The 23,891-nt window shown below is 42.5% G+C and overlaps 1 protein-coding gene across 2 annotated transcripts in view; it reads right to left on the bottom strand.

Moving 5' to 3' along the window:
- The window catches only part of XYLT1 (xylosyltransferase 1), a gene marked incomplete at its 5' end in the record, with an annotated part of 209,410 nt that extends 185,746 nt beyond the window's left edge, over window positions 1–23,664 (bottom strand). For both annotated transcript variants that reach the window (XM_082313143.1, XM_082313142.1), the window contains one exon: window positions 23,434–23,664. In XM_082313143.1, coding sequence (XP_082169269.1) covers window positions 23,434–23,664 — 231 coding nt within the window. The remainder of the gene's footprint in view (window positions 1–23,433) is intronic.
- Between the last annotated feature and the right edge of the window lie 227 nt (window positions 23,665–23,891).

Below are 23,891 nucleotides of genomic sequence, written 5' to 3'. Positions count from 1 at the left end.
TCACTGCGAAGAGAGCACTAGTTCTTTTTTTAACTTCGAATGAGTTAGATAAAGCATCTGCCTGGGGCTTTGTTTGTAGCAATTAAATATTTATGTGAGATCCCTGAGAATTTTATGTAACAGCATTTAACAGAAAAATAATGTTCCCAACCAATTTTTCTTTGAATTAGTATTCAAAACCACAGCATTTCCCAGGGATTGGTATTGTAGAGGTCCCAAACTTGTTCTCTTCCAAACCAGGAAAATTTGGCAAATCTATCAAAACTTATGAGATATTTAAAACAAAAGGACAAATGACAATAGGAAGAGTTTGACAAGCTGATGAATAATCTGAAAGCTAAAGGAAGAACATCTTAGCAGAAAATGTTACAAAGACGTAATTAATTTTCTCACAGAGTAATAGGCCTCTATGAGATACAATTCAATTTTTGAAAGGTTTACCATCCCTGCAGTTCAAGGATTGGTTTAACTATCATAGTTAGGCAACAAAATGCGGCACAGTTTCTAACATGGCTCCGCATTTCTGACAGCAGCAAACAGCAACATGTACCAGTGAATGTCTGTAAATCAATCTGCTGGCAGACAAGAAGTGCTAGATGAATCGAAATTCCTAGCAAACAGCATATTGTAGAATATTTCTATGAAGATGTATACAAATAGGATGACATAGAGCTCTGAAGAGAATCTGATAGAGGAATGCAAAGGTAAAACACACAAAGCACAACTTCAGGAGACAACAATGAAGTTCTAAGAGTCTTGCAGTCAAGTTACAAAAAAACCAAAAAACCCAAACAGTTTGAATAAAAAGAAAGGAGTTTTTCTCTGATGATAGCTTCATAAAAGTTCTAGGACCAATTACATATGTTAAAATAGCAAAACAGTGGTTTGGAAGAGGCATTTTGCTGGACAATTTAGATGCAGGGAGAAAGAGGAAAAAAAAAAAAAAGAAAAATTGGAATTTGTGGAAAGTTACAGCTAAGCATTTCTTCTGTAACACACTTCAGTTTCCTAAAGTGGAACAGATATTTATGCACAAACCTGCCTCCAAATCAGAAACCCATTCGCTCTCCTTTCTTCGTTTGTTTACTTTGCGTTTTTTACAATACGGACCGATCATTACGTGTAACACAAAAGCCCCTGAATGCCCCCGCTGTGAGTGGGGCCTCTCCATGCTGAACATATAGTAAAATAACATTCCTGCTTCAAAGAAAACTTACAAGATCCATAGAGACAAAAGACTAAATGTAAAAAGAAACAGAGGCACAGAGGCCAGCAAAGACCACAAAAAAGGTCAGCAAGACTAAAACTTATGAGTCCCGTCGCCCTGTATCCAGTATTACCCCTGCAGAGTCAAGAGGTCTCCCAGTGTCGTCTGATCCTTTCTCCCACTCCCAGTAATAAAGTGTAACATCCTCTCAACTCAGGAGGAGACAAGGGACAATGAGAGGAGCTACTCTTGCACTGCGCAGAACAAAAGTCATTGGTATATAGTCTTCCTCACAAAGCTTAAGTGTAAAGTTCACTTCTCTGCAGGATTCAAGCACAAAGATCACTCTGTACTTAATTTAACGGAGGTAAAGTTACTGCAGAGGTATTGGACAACTTCACTAGAGGGCCTGAACTGCAACTTGTAACATTAATTTGAAATTCTTGCTAGAACTCAGAAATTCAAGGTTTAGTAAATTGTGAATGCTTTAGTAATCAAAAAATAATTCAGACTATTAATTAATCTGAAATTACAAAACTAGAGTGTCTTCACAATTAATCCATCTTTGGCTGTTTTATCATGAACAGTGATTGACTCAGTATATATTCTTACTCTAAGATACAACATTTTAAATATGGTTTAAAACCACTGCTTTGGGCTAAGGAAGTTGCTGGATGCCCAGCTGGCCCGGTGAGGAGCAAGCCACACAGCAGCTGTCAGGTATCTACTTTTAATGGTAATATGTTTAAAGGTACACTGTTTCTCGGAAGCAGGTTCAGGCACACGAGGATAGAGCAGTTGTTACAAGGACCAAGGTGCACGCAGTTCCTCTCTCATTAGCACTACCAAACTTATTCGAGGTTTTTGGACCTCAGAGAAAACCCTCAACATATGTTTTGCAACAATAAAAACAGATAATTTCTTTTTTAATATGTATTTATAATCTTTCAGGCAACCCCTAATGATGGCAGGATGCTGCTCCTCACTTCCTGACAACTTACTGTCTCTAGCAGTGTCCTGTCAATGGCTCCAGAATGGAATTCCTCATTACTACATTGCAGACTCATAATTCTTCACCTCTTTATCATCTATTTTGATGATAACTTCTAGCAGATTAGCAAGACTTCATTTTTCCTTTGCAGAAACTGAACTGTTTATGCTTCAAACTCCTGATGGCAGATACATAAACACTGGGGGGGAAAAAAAAATACAGAAATTGGCAAGAGATGGGCAGCATCCCACTGACAACCTCAATAACCAAGGAGACTGCAAATAAGGAACAAGGTATCACACTTCTATGCTGTTAAAAAGGTCACCAGATTATCAACATTTGTTTTAGATAAAGACAGGCTACTTTCCTTCCCAAATCTTTCTTTTATTGTGCTTTCTGCTCCAGCTGTATAGAATTTGTGCAAATGATGTACTTTGTCATGTTGAAAACATGAAACAAAATTTAGTTGGCAGTTTTTGTTACAATCACCAAGAAAAAAAGTTACAACAAGAAAAAAAAAAGTAGCAGGCAGACACCACTTCTCATCTAAAAGAGTAGGAAAATTTAAGCATGCTCCTTTAAAAAAAAAAAACTGAAGCCTTTGCACAGCTTTAACCTAAAAATCAAATGTGACAAGAGCTTTTGAATGTGCTGCAAAAGACTAATAGCAACAATTTTGTTAAGAATCAAAAAGCTAGTTTGTCACAGCAGCACAACTCTGCATACAATCTGTACTCTCCTAATACCTGAGCCGTGTATGAATACAAATTTCACCTTGTTATCTGTTGAAGTTCTTTTTCCTCAGGATTCGCTCTCCACAGATGTAGTGTCCTTGTCTTCCTCTATGCAACAAAACACAATATTCACTGGGAGTCTAAAGCTGCTTCATGCAGCATGAAAGTCCTGCATCAATCTTTTTATACAGTAAGTGGGACGGGCTGACACCCTACTGCCTTTCAGGGAAAGCTTTAACCCTTTGATCTCTGACTTTCATCCTGCAAGAAATCTTCTCCCCCAGGCTTTTGAAGAGGCCATGGGCAATGTGTGCATATGAACACATATATATGTATGCCCATGCGTATATGTACATATGCATATTCAAGTAAGGCTGGCTGGTTTGTTGATAAATGGAGCACAAGGAAAAAGACTTATTCTAGAGGTATTTGTTTATGCCATATTTGGGACAAGTGCATTTCATAAGCAGGGAGAAAAATCCATAAATGCTTTGCATTGGCAAAAGAACCCTAAACGTTAGCTCAGGATGTCCCTGCATCTGCCATCGTGTAAATGTCACGTTGTGGCACGCTGCTTTAGATAAGGGCAGAATTTGTAATGCCTTTTTGGCAATATGAATCAAAACTGAACTTGATTTTGAGTAAGAAATGTTAAAGGAAACATCAGCCTGAGCTTAGAAAACAAATGTCAAATTGGTGAAATGCTCCAGGTGACTCTGACTGCAGTCAGTCACTACCGATCACCACTAAATATTTCAGGTCTTACAGCTGTGCCAGGAGTTTATAACTCAAAGGAAAAAAGCCAGAGCAAACAAGCCTTAAGGTGAAAACTTAACTCCTCCAAAGTAACTGGGAATTTTTCCACCAGCTTCAGAGGAGTTAAGAATTCACACTGGACACTACATATTAAAGGATAATAGAAATTCTCATTTTAATTTAACTCTAAGTGATCTCGAAAAGGTAGAATTTAGAAATATCAAGTAGCACGGTATCCTTGAGCCTAGCTAATAGAAATAATAGCACCAGGTAAAGCTCCTGCACAGTGATGTGGATGAATCTCACACAGCTGTATCCAAGGACAATATTTCACCTAAAGCCTGGGCTCCACTACCTCTGTCTCCCCTTTGACCTTCCAACACACCACATGTACAGATGTGTCCCGCTAAGGCCAGCACGGCAGCGGCCACAGAACATTACCCTGTAATACCTGTACTAATTTCGAGTTACTTTAGAACTTCTAGTCTTCATTTAAGAGACTTCAACATCAGAAAATTCACCATCTTCTTACGAAATTGCTTCCACATTTAATTGCTTTTACTGTTAATAATGTATATGCTATTTCAAATACCATGTGGAACCTTCCCGTTATACCATACTATATTATGCCACCCTTGTAGGGCACAAACCGCAGTGCTCTTTGAGAAGATGCATACCCACCCAAAGATGAAGTTTGTTTTACAACACTATTTACAAAATAAATGTGCTATGCCCTGTTTCCATTGGCTCTTTTAACATCCATATGAGTAACTGCCAGCCTTTTCCTATTACTAGTATTGAAAAGCAACACAGAAAGATGCTTCTCACAAAGCAGCTGGTATCATAAAGAACATACATATGTGAAAGAAGCAATTTCCAGGGAAATGGGGGGGAAAAAGCAAATGCGTGTTTTATCCTGCTTCTTTGGAGAGTTCACTTTGGACTTTTCACAGCCTCAGAAGCATGCTCATCCCTTCTCAGATGGCCTTTGGATGGAGTACAAGAATATGAACTCAGCTGCTATTTCCTAAAGCACGTTACTTAGGACCCCAAGACTTCAGGGATAGCCGCTTCAATACATTTTCCTCCAGCTACCATTATTATCAAACCTAATTTTTCTAACTGACTGAAAAAGATGTGCCCCCCATTATTCACATTTCCACTTCTGCTTACAGTGACTTCAGAGCAGACTTTCCAATGTACTTTCTACTTTAGGATAAAAATTCACCTTGGAGTGGAAAGCCATGACAAATTCCTTTGCGCTATTTGCTCTGCTTTTACCCCATAACTTGGTTTGATGAGGACTTTTGAATAAGATTGGCACAGGAATTGCTCTGACCTTCCGCACAGAAATAAGTGTCAGCCATGGCGCAAAAATGCCATCAATGCAAAATGGGATGCAAATGAGGAGTCAGACATTATAAATCAGCCAAAGTAAGCAAAGGCTGCATTACAGATGCAGCTAGCAAAATAACCCCATGTTAACGCAACATAAGCCATAAAGTGTCTCCCAGTACTAGTTTCTGTTGGTTCCTATCATGTCTGACCTCTCCAGCTGTCATCCAAAGGGGAAACTACAGTAACACATTAGATGGGGACAGAAAAATGACATTTTTTAAACTTCGATTTAGAGTAAAAACCACACAGTTTCTCTCATGGATAGCCTAACTTATTGTAAATACTAGTTTAAGATTACTCTTGAAGAACATCCTTAAAAATAGCAACTTGTTTGAAGAGAAACTTTTCTTTTAATTGTTCTTTGCTCTATTTATATAAAGAATAAATGACCAAAAGTATTGATATTTTGGAAGAAGTCATATATTCAGGACTTGCGTCAATAGCCCAAAGTAACTAATTCTCACCTGCTTCCTATGTGGTGGCTTTCAACCATGGTAAAAGCACCTATCAGCTGCACTTCGCCAGCTTTGGGAGAGGATCAAGCAAACCCACAGAACAGCACTCTACATGTGGAATCAAAGTGCCAGGGTGGGGACTCAGCATCATGTAAACTACCCAGGTTTAAACTCACACCTTCGCTTATTTTGCCATCATTTTCTCATGTTGATAAGTCCTTATTTATATTATTCAATATCTAAAAGGACTGTGGGTTTGTATCAAACGTGAAGCATTTGCCAAGGTCTCTGCCTGCACAAATAAAAGCTAGGTGCCAGAAACGTGCTTCCAGAGGCAATATGCTAAGTACCAGCTACAAAGACACTCCACAGAGTACGCAGAAGTGCACAATGTGAATTTCTACAACCATTTGCTTTTGCTATTGATCAAAGTTGGTCTGTCTCTGCAAAACGGGAACAAAACTGTGTTACTCAAATGCTTAGAAACAAGAAATGTTCTTTGTTCAGAAAGGGGAGGGAGGAACAGAAGTAGAGATGCACACCAGTGAGAATAAAAAAATGAAACGGAGAGCAGGAAAATCTGATCTTTAGAAAGAAAAAAGGTGCCAGCAGAGACGGACCGCAGACATGGACGTGAAACCAAGTTTCCATGGTGCACTGAGGGAGAATCCAAATAGAAAGTCCATCTCTGCGCCAGTGATGAGCTGTCCTGCAGGTGAATCAGACGCGTTGTGTTCAAGCCTCCAGCATTTCTGATACAACTCCAGCAAAGTGCTGGACAGCCTCGCACAATCGGTCACATATGTGGGCCCTGGGGAGCAGCCATGCCACAGAGCAGCAATTGAACACGCAGCTGAATGCTTCCATGTGTCACTGCCTTGGGCTAACAGAAACAGCAGCAACAGCAAGCTCAGCCTGACGTGGGAATAAAAGAGTAAGTTTTCAACAAAAAGGGAGTTGGGGATAAGAGCAACAACAGAGTTACCAAGAAGAGTCAGGAGTTAACAGAATAGTAACAGAAATAAGCAGCTCTGAGACTATATCATCCCACATGGGTTGTTTCTAACAATTCACGAGCTAGGTGACTAAAGTTATCTTCCTTCCAATAGCAAATGATACCTCTAAAATCTCTGAAATACATAGTCTGAAATAATTATTAAAACATAAGTCCCCGCACACATGTGCCAAGAAAGTAGTCTTTCTTTTTTATAATTATTTTTTAAACACAATAGCAGATCCTGTAGTGACAAGCAGAGTGTTAAGTGGTCAGATTTCTCCAGCTTGCCTTAAAGCCTTAACGTACACCTCCTCTACTATACAAACCACGACCTCATCTTTAGGCAAGCTGTGAAAGCTGTCTGTAAGATCAGGGCATCTTGAAAGCACCCTCTGCTCCCAGGGCACATCCACCGCTGTGGCTCAGGTTCCCTAAAGAACTGGGCATTGTTTCTGGCCTCCCCTTCCCACCTACATCATCAAACTCTGTTCTATAAACCTAAAGATCTTAATCTCACAAGAAATTGCCTGAACAAGGAAAATAATTGGAAAACAGTAGACAGGGAGGCAGCCTGATCAATATAGCAGCAAAGGGTTGCTTTGTTCCTAAATACAGACTGCAACCAATTCGTAGTTATTCCTCTTCCGTAGCGTAAAGAAATTTTCTTACAAAATTGTTAAAATTGGCATAACCAGGGTGTAGCCAGAATTTAAAAACATGCAAAGGGTTTCTGTACAGTGCTGATTTTGATTCTGTTTTCACTCGAGTATGAGCCAAATAGCTGCTCCCCAGAACTGCAGGCAAATGCCTGTTCACACAGCTCAGCCCCTTCCTCCAGAAACGGGGCACAACCTCAGCAGCACATTGCAGTGTCCTCGCAGCATTTCCATGTGGTAAGAAAACAGTTTTTTGGCTAATTTAAACACATCTGGGTAATTCATTAAGCAGTTAATAAACTACTAACACAAAAAGTATTACTCAGCAAGCCTCTTCAACTTTGCAGGAAGTTTTCTTGAGTAAGACTGAATTGTTTGGTCAACAGATTTCTGCACACAGAAGTTGCAGCTGAGTAATGCCTTTAGTGGTGTAGTCTTATGAACTGTATCACCAGTGAGGAAACATCTGTGTTCATTTTGTTTATTCAGCTAGCTTTAGAGCATTAGGGATAATAGAAAAGCTTCTTCTCAAGGACTTAGTGCTCACAACTCAGCAGCTGGAATGGCCAAAGGTTTTTGGGTTTGTTTCCCCCCCCCGCCTCTCTTCATACACACATAAAAGGACTACTTAAAGAGATTGGTAATTCTACAAGAAATATTAGACTTGCAATACATTAGGTATGTTCAGAAGATACTCATATTTATGCTGATACATGCAAACCAAAGGACTTCATAAATATCAGTGTTGAATCCTTAAAAATAAAATGTGCAAGAGTGGAGCAGCACAGGCTTCCACTAATGGCAAGTGAATGCGGGGCTGTGGGAAACATCGCCTTCCATTGACTACCTCCAGGCTGAGCACAGGTTTTAGGCCACAGATGTGTGCAGCTCACAGAAAAATTATCCTGATTACAGACGTAGCAGAAAGAAGATAAAATGGGTTCCCTCCCACCAACTGCTCTGAAACAGAAACAGCTGCTGCAGGGCGAGCGAGGCACAGCCCCAGCCCGCAGCACTAGTAACAAAATCTAACTGGGAGGTGGTTACCACCACTGTCCAGACCTGGACCATCCATCCCACCAAACCAGAGTCTATCAGACAGCTGAGGCAGCAGGGTCTCTTCTTTTGTGGCAGGAAAGATGCCAGCACAACCCACCTGGGCTGGCAACTGTTTTGTCAACAGTCATTTTTTATTTTTGGCTCAAATTCAAGACTCTGAAACTGAAACAAAGAGAAGAACTTGTTTGCTTCTGGGAGACCTGGGGTTACAGTGGGCACACACCTAACCCACAGAAGCTGTATAAAACAGCCGCTTTATGCGCTGGTATTGGAATAAGCACTTGTCACAGCAAAGTACATCCACGCAGTCTCCTTAGTCATGGTAATCCCCAACAGATTGTGGCAAAGAAACATCTTATGATTTTCTTCAAATACATCTTCCCTTCTGTATTCCCCAGTGAGTCACTTAGCAGGTTATAAATGCCCTTTAAACCCTCAAACTCCTTTGGTTGACTGGTTTATCCAGGATAGTTGCCTCCTCCCCCCCCCCCCCCAAAAAAAAAAAAAAAATCAGACAAGGATGTTTGGCAAACGTCGCCTCTCAGTGCAGCTTCAATACGCGTGTTTGTAGACTGCCGGGAAGCAGTATGCACAAACCAGATCCACTATCCAGTGACTTAGTCCTTCTCTTTGACTAACGGGAAGCAGAGACAGCCAGCCCCGTATTTTCCTCCTCCATGAGAAGGCTACAGAAGCAGCATCCTGTAAAGTTGGGAGCTGAATCTGCATCCAGTTGCTGCCACACAGCCTTAGACACAGCACCTTTCTTCTAAACCCTGAGGTTTTGTTTTATTTTTCATCACAGTTAGACTCATAGAATCATAGGATCATTTAGGTTAGAAAAGACCCTTAAGAATCATCAAGCCCAACCATTAAAAACACCGTTTAACAATCGTTAAAGCTGACACACTGTCCAAGCTCATCAGAATACAACACAGTCCTTCAATATAAACATTTGTGGTTTAACCCAACCCTGGCTGATCCCCAAGGCAGACCACCACGAACGAGTAATTTGTATATTTCGTTAAGCAGGGATCAATACATTTAAATTAAATTCTAACACAGGTAATCCACTCAAATACAAAGCAGGCATTTTAAACCCATTTGGAAACCTCACCCAGTCCTTTCAAAGCTGGCCCGAAGAAATCCACCAGTAAACACTTATTGGAACATATGACCTCTTAAAAGCTGACTGAGAGTATCAGAGGTAAAGCATAATGCAACAGAGATGGATTTAACACACCTTCCATCAACATAATATTTCCATGCATCAAGCATAACGCAAAACTCAAGAGTGCAGTCCTCCTGCATGAGCATCTTTAGTAACTCAGCATGGGATGAAATCATTAACATTGCACAACTTAGAAAAAGACCCAACAAGGCCAGCAGAATACCAAGGGCCTTTAAAAAACAAACAAACAAACAAACAAAAAAAAAACCAAACACTCCTAAAAACACTAAAAATGGACAGTGATTGTTAAATAAATCCACCACTGCCAACAGAAACATGCAGGAACTCAAGTTATACCAGTCCAGCCTCATCAGTCTCTCCTGTCACAGGTAATCTCCATTCAGAACACAGAACAGGAATGAAAAGTTAAAAGAATGTTGTGTATTATTTTGATTTTAAGTTACTGCTTAACAGAAATAATCATATCAGATTTATATCAGTTTTAGGTTTTACAGAACCAATATTTATAAAACCCACTTAAAGAAGTGTTGCTATCAAATACTTCCTTTTTTTTTTTTTAATATCATGGAACACTTTAGGACAACATAACAACCTTTAAGACCCTTTTCAGTTTAACAACTTAAATGAATATACAAAAGCTAGATAAAAAAACCCTAACACAATCCTATTCATAAGACTATTCTTGCATCATTTTACATCCAAGTCTCCACTCCAGCTCCCAGTGAAGACACTCAGTGGCTCTCAAGAGCTACAGGTTATTCTCAGTGTACTGTACTACTCAAGCTCTTGCGCACCTATGTCTTCATCCTATAGCAAACATGTGAGTACACTGAAAAAGGTGAAATTTAGTTGGCAAAGGTCTCTCAAAATTAGCCCTGTGCAATAATCTCTCACACATCATGCTTACACAGGATAATGACCAAAGTCTGAACTAACGCTAAATGTGAAGATTTTCAAAAGTGACTGGCTACTAAAAGAGCACAAACTTGATAAAGTGTTGACTTGCCAAGTCCTAGGCTCATTTAAACTGGATACTGCAAAGCAAAATCTTTCAAAGCAACAGTCAGTCTGGAAAATCCTGGCCAAATCACCCAAATGGGCAACTCTTGCTTATATTAATTGGCACTAAGGCTCACGAATATTTGACCACTATGGAATACAAGTATGCATGCATGCCTCTGTTCACATTAAGAATTGCAAAATTGAGCCCTGAATATATTTTGCCCTAGTAAACAGAGCGGGGGGAAACCCAAAAACCACCAAACCACCAACTCTCTACTAAAGAGATGATTCAAACTCCTGTAGCATCTCTACGTCGCTATGAAACTACCAGCCTAACCATAGCAACAGATTTAAACATTTGAGGATACATTTTGCTGTCTGCAGGCAGTGTAAAACAGGCTAAGGCTGCAGAAGTGTTTATTTTAAGCAAACAGGAAACAGTCTTTCAAACTGGACAACTACAACTTCGGAAGAAAACAGCTTACCAATGACAGCAAGCAAAACAAAAACACACCAATTTATTCAAAGGAGAAACAGCGTTCCATAACAGAGTTACTATTTACCAAGTGTCTAATAGAGACCTGAAGTACTTTCCTCTCCAATTACATTAATCCACCTCCTAAGCAACTGTGCTACCAACACAGTCCCAGCTGAGCTACTGAAGTCAACGCTGTAACTCCCAGCGACTTCGAACTAGAGCTTAACCAGCCTCTGCAACCACTGAGAAAACCTCTAGAAACAGGAGTGAATTGTTCAAGAAGGAGAAAGAAGTTAATACACAAGACTGTTAAAACTAACAACAAAACACAAACATTTACTAACAAGCAAAACAAAGAGCACCTTGCTCATTGACTACCAAAGGCTTCAAAGCACTGAAGAGTTTTGTTTAGGTGGCAGACTTCAGATCAAAGTCTGGCAAGGTCTGGTAACTAAACTGGAAACAGAACCCAGAAGTTGAACCCAGGACAGTACGAAATTCAAGGGCTTCCTTTCACTTATGCCTCCCGAGTGACACACACTCCACAAACAGAAAGCATCTAGAGCATAGCACATGACTGTTGAACACTCATTACAAAATTACAGTGGCGCTTCAAAAGCAACAAAATGCTCCATCACGTGTTGAGATGTCCACATTGTCCAAATACGGAGTCCTTGAAGAACCATTTGACCTGTGAGACCCTTATTCTCCTCCACAATTACATTCATTCATGGGTCCTTGATATGAGAATTACTGCAAATTTACATCAGTGCAACTAGAAAGTGAAAATCCCCTGAAGGACCTAAACTACAGAATGAAATATCCTATTGATAACATTCTGACAGCATGAGATCGCTGTTCAGTCTGACAGACTGGTGATGGTACCAAAATGGACAAAAAACTAACCGCCTTAAATAACTGTGTCAAACTTGTCTGAACTCCAGTAAAGCACTTTTTACTTATATATTCAGATGTGTAAAGGCAAACAAACCCTATAACCTAACTTTCACATAAAATACCCTTGGGTCAAATTCTACTGTGTGGAATATGTGCATAAATCCGTGGATCCCACAGCAACTGCAGAACCAAAGTCCCAGCTACGTGAACCTACCTAAAACGCCAAATAAACCTTTTTCTTTCTCTGCATCAACTACCTCTCAAAATGAGCACTAGTTATGCGATTCACTTCTGGAAAATTCCTGTGCTCTAGAAGAGCAATAAATGCATTTAGATTTATCCAACTTTTAAACTGGTTGTGCTCCCAGAGGTCCCACGGATCTTTACAGCTGACCTCTGACTTTCTGTTCGTCCCCATACAGAAACTTGTCCTGCAATTTAAAACCTGAACTTTCCTTCTACCCATTTCATGAGGCATTTTGCTGAAGCCCTAAGCAAGGGGAGCAAGCATCCCAAAACTCACACTCCAGATGCCCACTGCAGCTTCACACAAGGGGGGCGGGCAATGGCCAGTGCCACTTGCTTTTTTCTTAGGTATCCAGGGGTGAGAAAAATCAACTTCTAAAGAAACCAAACATAAAAATACTATATTTGAAGCTGGGGCTTGGGGGCGAGGGGAGGAAATCACTGTTTACGCTGTCTGGAAAATGAGCAGATTTGAGACCATCTTTTTCTAATAAATAGTCATTAATCACTTGTAGTCACTTAGCACAGGAGGTCATGCAGTTGCAGCGTGGCTAGTGTAAATGTTTAACACTGAATTAGATTAGAAAGGCTCGGGAAAGTGTCATTGTAGCTAGAGTGCTATCTGCTAATGGAAACTTTCCTTTGGTTTCAATATTATCAGGACCTGACCTGGGTTTTTGGGAACAAGATGACATAATCTTGCTATGAAGTTGCACACCCAGCAAACGTCACAGTGCTAACTACAGAAAGCCAGACAGCCATGAGCTTATTACACCAATTTATCACTGTACTGCTGTAAAGTACTATCACCTATTTTGATCGTATCTCTGTTATTAGAAAACCGAACACAGGGATGATGATCAGCCTTTAAGGCAGACTGTGTGGGAATCTCCATCTCCCTCCGACGGGGAGGCGCACAGCACACGGGCGCTGCCATGTCCTGGCACATGACATGCCAGAAATACAGACACGAACGTCCTCATCTGCGTTCACAGAGCTAAAAGAGCAGGATTCAGACGGTTTTACGAGAATATTTCATAATCCTCCTCCCGCCACCCCCTACTCAGCAGCTCAGTCAGAGCCAACTACAGTTATAATTATCACCATAATTATTATTTTAATAAGAACCAATGACTTATCAAAATATTGCGCTGAAGACTTGCACATCTTTTCTTGTAAGACTGCCAAAAAGCTAGTTCATTGCTGAGGTACCGCTCCATGTACGCTGCTAGCAGACAGCACCTCCAAGTTTCTATTTATGCAACTGAGTGACTAAACTCAATTCAAGTGAATGCCAAAACGTAAGCAATTTGAGGCACAGTAGCTGTGCAAACTATTATTATTCTCCTGATGTATACACACTAACAGCTTTGTTTACTACATTTACTCCTCTTCTGCTTGTTTGCTCAGGTTTTACATACCATAGGCCAAGTTGCTGAACTTAGATGCCTTAAGGTAGCCACCTGAATCCATATTTACATATTTAAACATCTGTGTCAGGCATCCATAGAAGGTTTTAAGTGCATAAGCAAGCATGTAGACATCTAACTCTATAGAATTAGGTGCCTAGATTTATCTCCAGGTACCCAAATGTGGACCTCTGCAGGCAGCAAGTTGCTGTTTTTCCTAAGAGTATTTTTTTCTACCAGGTAATATGAGCTTGATAACAGATTATTTTTTCTTCACATGCTTGTTCAGGATGACCCCAATCCAGATCACTGGTAACACTCTATTTCTACACAGAAGTCCAATTTAAATTTTCATCATTAGCAGATGGCCATTTAGCTAGTTACAGCTCCAGGTACACTGCCAGATTGAGGAAAAAGTTGCTCAGTTAAGAAGATACCGAATGACCCTGGCAGCTGTGCGGCTCTTCCTCAAGGGTGGCCAGTTGTCACCCTGCTAAGTTTACAGACAGAACCCGTGACACAAGGACTCGGCTTCCCTCTTGACATGTGGTCGTACGTTTCTCAAGAACCAAAAATTTGCCGTGGAAATGTCATTTTTCAGGTTTGTCTGTTCATCTCCCAGGTAAGGGTCAACAGGCTGGATACAGTTTCAGGGAACTCACTTCACTTTAGTCAATACAGCCACAACCGCCATCGCTTTTGCTTTCAAAGAGGACGTTTTAACTGAACCATGTGTCGTCCTGAATCAAAGAGTACAATTACAAAGAACAAAGCTAACTACAAACAGGCTGGGTTTTAAGAACAAAACGAAACACCTCTCAGAAATTCAGAGAGCATGAAATCCAAAACTCGCCATTAAGAAAAGTCAGCAAATAGCATCAACTCTAAGAAAAATACTCAGACTCCACCAGCATAACTGAACCAAAAAGTACATCTGAAGGGCAAGCAAAGGCTGCAGTATGAAGTAAAAATGAGTGCCCATGACTCATTCAACCAAATCCAAGTTAAACTAAAGTTTGCAGTGTCATTCAGCTTTGTGGAATTGTTTTAAATAAGCATCCCACTTACTCTCTAATAATATAACAGAACAGCAACAGAGCAGTAGCTTGCAAACAAAATATATGTGGGAAGCATTCAAGATCTGACCTCAGAGTCAACCACACACTAGTGTGAAATCTTTTTTAGCTAACTTTTTCTACTAAACTGATATTCATTTATTGTGAAGTTTAATTTTATTACCACAAAAAAAAGAAGCCAATTATAGACATGCTATAAATAGTTCATCCCTTGGAGGAATCCTCTAATCATCTCTAAAAATAAGAAGTCACATGATTTATGTGTCCTGCACTGACCCTTTTGGTACTTCACATAAAAGGATGAACTCAGCAAGGTTGCACCATATATAAGCTTAGGCAACGTTACATGTTGCTCAATTTCTATATCCACACAATTAGAAAGCCTGGCCTCCACACTTCTAGCTCATCCTCAAACTCAGTAAAGCATTCAGTCCTGTATGTAATGTAAAGCTTGGGAGTAACTCCATAGAAGGCACAGGTCCACAAGGCCTTGAGATCATTTTCTGCTTCCAAGTAAAGCCTGGAAATCTGCTTTACCTGCCTGAAAACAGCTGGGCAGCCAATTTATAATACTAGCCGCTTGCTGATTTCTTTCTTGATCCACCCATGCTAATCAATCCTTTGACTCATCCTACCCTTAGGCTGCATAGTGCCATTCACAGAAAAATTCCGATAGGTGAGTGGAAATCACCGAAGAAGTTTGTAGAAGTCCTGTGCTGAACAGGTCCCTGATGGTAAGACTGCAAAAGTTACACTCGTGACTCTTGTTAAGTGCTAGCAGCTATACTTGCTATTCAGCCTGTAAGCTCTTCAAGGCAGGGACCTTTCCTCACATGTGTCTGTAAAGCTTCTAGTGCCCAGATGGTGCCGTACAAACGAATAATAATTATATTTCCATGTAGACCATTATTGTGCATAATGTAAATTACTTTCACTGATCCAAGAGGAAATCATTTTCTCATTTTGAAATGAAAAGAGAGAGTAAAAATAATGATTACTTGTTTGACGCTATTATTACAACAATAATTACATTTGTGGGTCCAGAATCCTCAGCTGGTCTGTACTGACTTTAATGGAGCTATGCCAATGCATGGCAGCTGACAAGCCAGTCCCAGTCTTTGCTGAAGATCTCAAACTGTTTCACAAGGACTGATTACTTCAAACCCACACCACTTCCCTGAAAGATGGGAAGTTAAAATTAAGCACACTTTGTGGACTGGGGAAGAGAAATGCCAGATCTGGCGTGTGAAGGAATGGATGACACGGCAGGTATCTGAGCATCGCTGCCATGGCCCCCCTCCCTCACCGGCGCGGAAGAGCAGGCTTTTGCAGAGATTCAGACCTCAAGTCAGCTGAATTGCCTTCTGGAGGCACTCATCTCTCTCCATTCATTAGAAGGCCTTAGACTGCCTGAATTTAGCACCCCAGTGTTTGTGAGATTCCGCCTGGGCTTAAGTGCTCAAAAGGGGACAGCCCTAATCACCAGCACCAAATGTAAAAGCAACAAATAAAGTTGGAACCTGCCAGGGCTCAGCTCCTCTGCAGGGAAAAAACAAAACACAGTTATCAGAACAAAGAGGACTAAGCCTGGACAGCCCATAACTGAAACCCACAAAACTACATGTCGCTTTTCGCTATGTGGCTCTAAACACTTTGCTACACATGTCAAGAGGTTACTGACGGGAGAAGGCAACCAGGACTCCAACTTTCCCTGCTCCCACAGAGCACTCTCCTGTTCAACACGTGCTCTGCAGCACAGCGTCAAAGGCCTACCATTACTTAAAAAAAATGAAGAGGGAGTAAGGTTCTCAAGTCTAAAAATCAGACTTGAACACTTGAAAGTGCTACTCCTCATAAACTGCACTAATACAAGCAGTTACGCATGCCAGCGCTCATGCACCCTGCGAGTATCCATGCAGGGATGCTCCTGCACCTGCCCAAATCAGACACCCCATCAGCCTAAAGCAGAAGAAAAATACAGTACATTGTATCCCATTTAAAGAGTCACTGGAAAAGCTCCAGTGAAGTGCCAGACCTAATTTTAACACTGTAAAGAAAAATCAGGAAGTATTTGATTAAAATTAATTCTTGGGGTTATATAATTTGACTGTTCATACAAATTAAGTTCACTTCATGCTTTCATTGTACTCCTGTCCCTTCATCAAGCACTAATAAGATGCTGTATAACATATCATGGATTTTCAATACTGAAGGAAAAAAATATTTCGAAAAATATTTCTCAATACAGCTGAGATGTGGCAGGTAATGAGGGCCTTTTACACCAAAAAGTACCCATTTGCAATGGCTCACAAGAAGTAAATGGGATTTGTATGTCTCCTGTACAACAGCTGGTCTTCTCTTGCTAAAAAATGAAAATGCTTCTATTTCAAAGGGAACATCTGCAAAATCCCATCATACATTAAAGAATAAAAAACCAACACAACAAAAACACACCAGTGGCCTGAAAAAGACTTCCGATGGCACAACCAATTAACACAGATCCATTTCATATAATACCTTCCCACATCCCCACAGAAAAGATGCTTAACGAGGTTACTGCTGCAGGAGTCCATCAATCTAATCTGGTTCTAATACTCTTCTTAAATAATGCATACATTAGTTCTCTGTTACCAAAAAGATTTGTTTGTTTTATTAACATGTGCCTTGTTAAGTGCTAAGACTTTGTAAAAATCGTTATGTAGCTCCAGCTGCAGATGTATTGTCTCCCCCCTTTCCCATTACAAAATGATTAGTTGTCTCCATTCTCCTTTTCAATTGTTATTAAAGCTGTACTACAACGTGATTAAGCTCCCGTTAACAAGCAGAACTGTACTTAACGGTCAAGTCAGTACTATGGACCCATTCTCTAAGAAATATATCATTTTTGGCCACATAATAGCTCGATGCCGTTAATTCTATTTGCAACCTAAGGTACCTTAACTAAGCTTTTTCACGGAGACCAGCAGGCGTACTAAAACAAGTGAGGACCCAGTTTCCGGAGCTTGATTCACACTGGACTGAAGTTTAATACGTAAATGATCAGCTCACATTAAGCTCACTTGCAGCTTTCAGGTCTGGAAATTTTTCTGAAAACCTTTTTTCTTCCCTCATTTCTTGTGTTCAGAGATGAAATTACTGAGTCCACATGTCTACGTCAACAAGCTACTTCGGAAGATGTTTAAATAGGTAGCATCTGGTTGTGTCGTAATATATGGAACCTATACATTCACCAATTTAAGCAAAAAGGATAAATTAGGGTGAAGTTTTGTTTTTGTTTTTTTATTGAAAGCTCTTTTGTTTTCTGGAGCTTAACAAACAATTTCATGCTTAAGTGCAACTTTGTAGAGTGAACTCCCAGCAACTACATGAGCCTTCCAGCGGTAGCCCAATTCCTTGCCCAAGACAGAAGCTCTCTTCTTCGATGCCCACCTTGCTACCGCCCCAGTGCAAAGCTATGCTTTAATGCAGGTGCTATACTGAAACCTGTGGGCTGTGCAGAAACTAGCTTGTTGAGTACCTCCCGCATGGGTAACGCACTGATGCTCGGCAGAATGTAGGTTCAGGCTGTGTGTTTGTTTCTGGCAAAACAGCACTGGGGATCCACCTGCAGAATCTAAACATTACAGGGGCAAATACTCTTCAAAATAAAACTCTCATTTCCAAACCTGGAAAAACACCAAGCTTCTGCTTGATACGCAAGGTGAATTCTGCACCGTTCTTACTTTGGGGAAGCATTTGGAAAAGGCAGGGGGAAATACTTGATGGATGGACTTTAGAGAAAGCGGAGTAAAGCTTCCTGGGTTTTCTTTGCTGTATGATTTCCCCTAGTTTTCTCCAGCATTACAGAGTTGCTGCTACTTTACGTTCAGTTACAACAACTGATCTGTTTTTATAACTGCTAGTGTTGAGTAGAGTAGCAGCTGGATGCCTTTCCTTTCCTAGTTTCAGTAACCAACAAGTATTACAGGGTTTATGCACACATTATAATAACTTTTGGCTTCTTGCATCTTTAACTTGGTGGAGCTCAGCATGCATCACATAAGCGAGCCAGGGAGAACAAGCAAGAAGAAATATAACCTGCTTGAGCACATTCAGCTGACCAACCCATGGAGGAACAGTGGACCCAGCCTCACTCTCCACATTCCCAGAAGAAGAAATACCACATCTCCCACTGAAGAAATGAAAATAAGAAGGAGAGGCACTAGTGATCCTCAGGACTATCCTCCCTACCTTAACTTCTGCTTGGAGTTAAAACAGATAATGCTTACTGTCTCCAAACACACAACACTTTCTCTTTTCATCTTACTGTTCTGAACATTTCGAGCTATCAATAGTTATACTTGGTTCCTTTGACAGCTTCATGCTGAAAGAAGCACACCATTTCTTTAAAATGAATACACAAAATTTCAGACTAAAGAAACGCTTTGATCCCACACCAGCAGGCAAGAGCTGTATTTCACTCAACTGACACAGTAACAATGCGCTGGCATTTTTGCTTTATGGTAAAACAGGCAGTAATGAAAACCCAACAGTGCCACGGGGCACGAAGGAGCATTGCGCACCCACATCCGTTGCCTTCAATGCCTAATTCCAAGGCAGAGGCCGCAGCTGGGTAACGCGAGCGCATCACTGCGACGCACAACTGCCTCTCCGTGCGATGCTGGGCGTGAGCTAAGACCACGGCAGCTGCTCTGCTGTCACATCCCTCTCATCACCAGCAGCCCTGAAGCAGGGATTTGCATTCCTTCTTCTTCCCTTTGAGCTCCCAACATGCAACATCCACCAACAAGCCCCTTCCACCATCACTAGCAGGCTGCATTAAAAAAGCCTGAGACGAAGCAGCATGCTTATGGCATTTTTGCAAAAAGCCGTTGCTTACTTTTCAAAGATAAACACCCTTACATAAAAATCAACCCGTTCTCAGAAGGTAGCTTAATTCTTGCTTGCTTTTGATGCTTGAGTTTTGCTGAATGAATAAAGTTTGTGCAAAGGGTGCTGAACAGCTGCAAAAATCATACATGGTTGCAAGCACCCACTGAAGTCACCGCTACCAATACAATTCATACTTCTTTAAAGATATCTATAATCTGATTTAATTAAATGTGGAACAACTGCAGGAAACGGCTTATGAATAATGAAAGCTCCAGATGTAGCTGGCCAGGGGATCTAGTACAGTAAATGTTTTCAGTTACAAAATAGCTCAATTCAAAATCCTGACAAGTTGGCAATTCATATTCAATTATCCACAGGTACAGTGGCAACATTTTTTACTGTGGTACGATGTTATTTCATTTTCCAAATGAAATTGCTTATTACACATATCTGACAGCATTTAATAAAATTCTAAATACCTCTTAAACACCTGGTTCAAAGGATTGTGTTTCTTTTCCCACAGACAAAAATTACCAAATCCTCACACAGCTTATGTCCAGCTCAGTAAAATAAAATACATACCACCATTTTAGTCTTTCACGTAGGTCAAAGAAAAAAATAAGATAAATGAAAACACTGTGTGCTGGTGTTGACTGGGATAGAGTCAACTTTTTCCATAGTAGCTTGTATGGGGCTATGTTTTGGATTTGTGCTGAAAACAGTGTTGGTAACTCAGGGATGTTTTCGTTGTTGCTGAGCAGTGCTTATACAGAGTCAAGGCCTTTTCTGCTTCTCACCCCACCCCACCAGCGAGGAAGCTGGGGGTGCACAAGAAGTTGGGAAGGGACACAGCTGGAAGAGCTGACCCCAACCGACCAAAGGGCTGTTCCAGACCATATTATGTTCAACATATAAAGCTGGGGGAAGAAGGAAGGGGGGGACATTCAGAGTGATGGCGTTTGTCTCCCCAAGTAACTGTTACGCATGATGGAGCCCTGCTTTCCTGGGGATGGCTGAACACCTGCCTGCCGATGGGAAGGAGCGAAGGAATTCCTTGCTTTGCTTTGCTTGTGTGCGTGGTTTTTTGCTTTACCTATTAAACCGCCTTTATCTCAACCCACGAGTTTTCTCACTTTTGCCCTTCTGATTCTCTCCCCCATCCCACCGGCGGGGAGCGAGCGAGCGGCTGTGCAGTGCTCAGCTGCTGGCTGGGGTTAAACCATGACACACTGTAACTCCACATGGCAACTCTCAGACAGAGGTTTGAGAAGCACTATCTTCTGCAAAGTGTCCCAGATCTAATTTGTGTAACTTCACTTAGTATAAAGGCTCTTGTAAAGGCAGTGATTAGGGCATCCGTGCGTTGAAGGCTCTCTTCAGAGTAAAAAAGCCATCAGATACTACATCACAGACAAACATGTAGCAGCCTTTCAAGAAAATACTCCCAAAAGATGTATTAAACACACCACTCCATTAACAGACCAAAAACACATTACAACTAATACTTTTTTTCAGTTAAAATGCAAGACTGAGAAATCTTTGAAAAATCCTTGCAGGGTCTCTCCGACGCGCTTAACCCAAAGTAATTTGGATATAATGGGACTACTGTATTCACACCAGCCAGCTTCTCCAACTGTTGCAAAACAATTTGACATACAGAAACTACAGGAAACTTGGACTGAGAAGGATAACAACTTCGCTTGGGCATTACACAAATTGTATTGTGATGTGGAAACAAAGCAACAGAAAACACAAATCTTCTTTCACAACGATTCTATATCATGTAATTCCATTAAACAGAGATTTTCCTCATGAATTGAGTCTGAAATCAAAACTGGGCCTGCCGCAGAGACAGGCAGCATGGGTAGGGTTAGACAGATCCTAACATTTTCATGTTGGGAGTGCCTGGGAACTTCACCTACCAATTTAAGCAAGCTGTCAGGTTGTTAAGGCAGAAATCTGCACAAATCCAATTTCCCTATCACTTTTCCACCAAGCACACATTTTAATCAACAGACAGATGCTTAGGCGTGGGGTTTTGTACTCTGACAAAGAAATTTTAAGGATGGTGGCCACTTCCCAGTGCGTAGGTTAAGCAAAGCCGCAAGTACCACAAAGTCATCTGGAAGAAGTATTGCCAAATCACCTCTTGACAAAGCACGTTGTCAAGCACGCTGTCACTTAAGCGTTGTGGGTTTTTTTAATACCAATGTCAGACATTGTGGGACAGCCCAGTGTGATCCATATATCCATTTAGGTAACAAGGGAAAAATAGGTACACTCAGCATGTGTTTTAAAACATGTTTTCTATTCAGAACCCCAGTGCTCCATCTTTAGGTCTTTGATCAAATCTGTATGCACAAAGGCGTGATTCATAACTGCCAGCATCAAAATAATCATATTCTACGTCTGCGTCTTGCCAGCACAGAAACAATTAGCGCTCGGCCCCGAACTCGGCGTTTGTTCCAACGCACTGGGCGCAAGCCGGACGCTGTGCCAGGACGTTTGTAGGACAACTGCTAATGGTACTCGTTCTGACGCTGCCCGGGAGCCCACAGAAGAGGATTATTTCCTAGAAAGCCTGATGAGCTGGGGAGCGGGGCTGGAGCCCCGGACGCAGCCTGCCCCCTCCCGGCCCCCCGCCTGCCAGGGTACCAGCACCCACCAATCTTCGATAACCCACACCGGAGAGGCCAAGAAGGAAAAAAAGCTGAAGAAGAATGAAAGACAAAAGAATAAAAGACTATACAGATTGGAACAGAGGCAGAAGACAGACTGCTGGAGGAAAAATAGCGGAGCCTGAATAGTTACATTTATGAACACAGCAAGTACCAAGATAAGATTACATGTAGAGACAAAAATTGAACTCAGTAAGCAAGAATTTTAATTTTCACATCTAAAAAGCACAGCAGGATCTGCACACACTGGCTGGGCGAGTACTACCTTTCAGAAAAGTTGTCCCAAATGTTAGTGACAGAGCACTCGTGTGCTCGGGGCACGGTTCTCTGCAGCCTTTCTGCGGCCGAAACACCCACAGTCATTTAAGAGGATAAGTCATCTCTGAGCCCCAAGCTCTCGCTTTCTCTCTCAAGATGTAAACAGAAATACAGAAACAAACAAAAATATGCATGCATACTTTAAGAGGTAACACTTATTTAACATAAGCCTACTGCTAAAAAAATTAAATGAAAACCAAAGGAAGCTTCTCTCGAGCTGAAGAATACTACATACCGATGGTACACACCAACACGTATTTCTGAGGTTTGCATTAACTGACCAAGAACACTGTTAATTTGCTTTTTCGCCTGCCTATTAGAAAATTCAGAAATGCAACTGGCAGTAGGGCCAGCTTTGCAACCCCTTGCAGTTCCAGGCCCGAGTCATTTAAATGAAAACTGGGGAGTTTGCAAAAGAAAACGGTAAGAGATAGGGCGAGAGGGCACAGTTTCGGCATCCTTGAGTTTTCAGCGGTTAATAAAATGATTGCATTAGATTTCGTTGCCTGTCACCTACTGGGCCTGATAGAGCTGTGCAATAAAGAATAGCGCCTGTGCCGTTTTCAGGTGGAAAAAATAAAGTAGCAGTAAAATAAACCCTTAGGAGCGTACCGGGCGGGCGGCTCTCCGGCGAAGTTCGGGGATGCCGAAGCGCTCGCTGCAGAGGCCGGCAGCGCCCAAGGGGCACCGGGGAGCGGAGGGGATCCCACCCGTGCCTTTGCCGGCGTTGCGGCCGCGGCCCCGGGCGCTCCCGCCGCACGGCCCCTCCGCCGTCGGCCGTGCCGGCAGCCACGACCCCGGCAGCGGGCGGGAGCCCGGGCGGCGGGACCGGACCCGCACCGCGGCACCTGCGGGGCGGCGGGAGGCGCCCAGGCGGGGCGGGGGGACGCCAGCCCCGGGCGACCGCGCCTCGCTCGCCCCAACTTCCCCGCGCCTCCCGGGCAGCCCCTCCGCAGGAGCGCGGAGCAACGCCCCGAGACAGGGGCGCAGCCGCTGCCCCTCCCGCACCTACCATCGCCTTGCCGTGCGGGGCGGCGGGTCCGCGGCGCTGCGGGTGCGCCCGCTGGTCGCCGCCGCGGTCTCGCTTCTCGCGGCCGGCGGCGCCGCCGCGCTGCTCCTCGCCGGCGTCGAGGGAGGTGAAATTCCAGACGAGGAGGGTCTGCAGGAGCAGCACGGTGAGCGCCGCCACCAGCGCCGAGCGGGAGCGCCGCGCCAGCCGCCGGGCGCACGGAGCGGCCACCATCTTCGCTGCCGCCGCGCTCCCGAGAGCCGCCGCATCCGCCGCGGCTCGGAGTTTTCAGCCGGGCAGAGCCAGACGTCAGCAGGAGGAGGGCGGAGGTGGGGAAGGAGGGAGGGAAGGAGGGAAGGAGGGAGGGCGGAGGAGGTGTGCGCAGCGCGTGGGGATGGGGGAAGCCGGCGGGGAGCCCTGGCGGCGCGGCGGCCGGGCCGGCCCGGAGCGAGGGGTGGGGT

The sequence above is a fragment of the Platalea leucorodia genome, assembly GCF_965183815.1.
Source record: "Platalea leucorodia genome assembly, chromosome: 5".
Taxonomy (NCBI): Eukaryota; Metazoa; Chordata; class Aves; order Pelecaniformes; family Threskiornithidae; genus Platalea; species Platalea leucorodia.
This window is presented reverse-complemented; position numbering and strand designations above follow the sequence as displayed.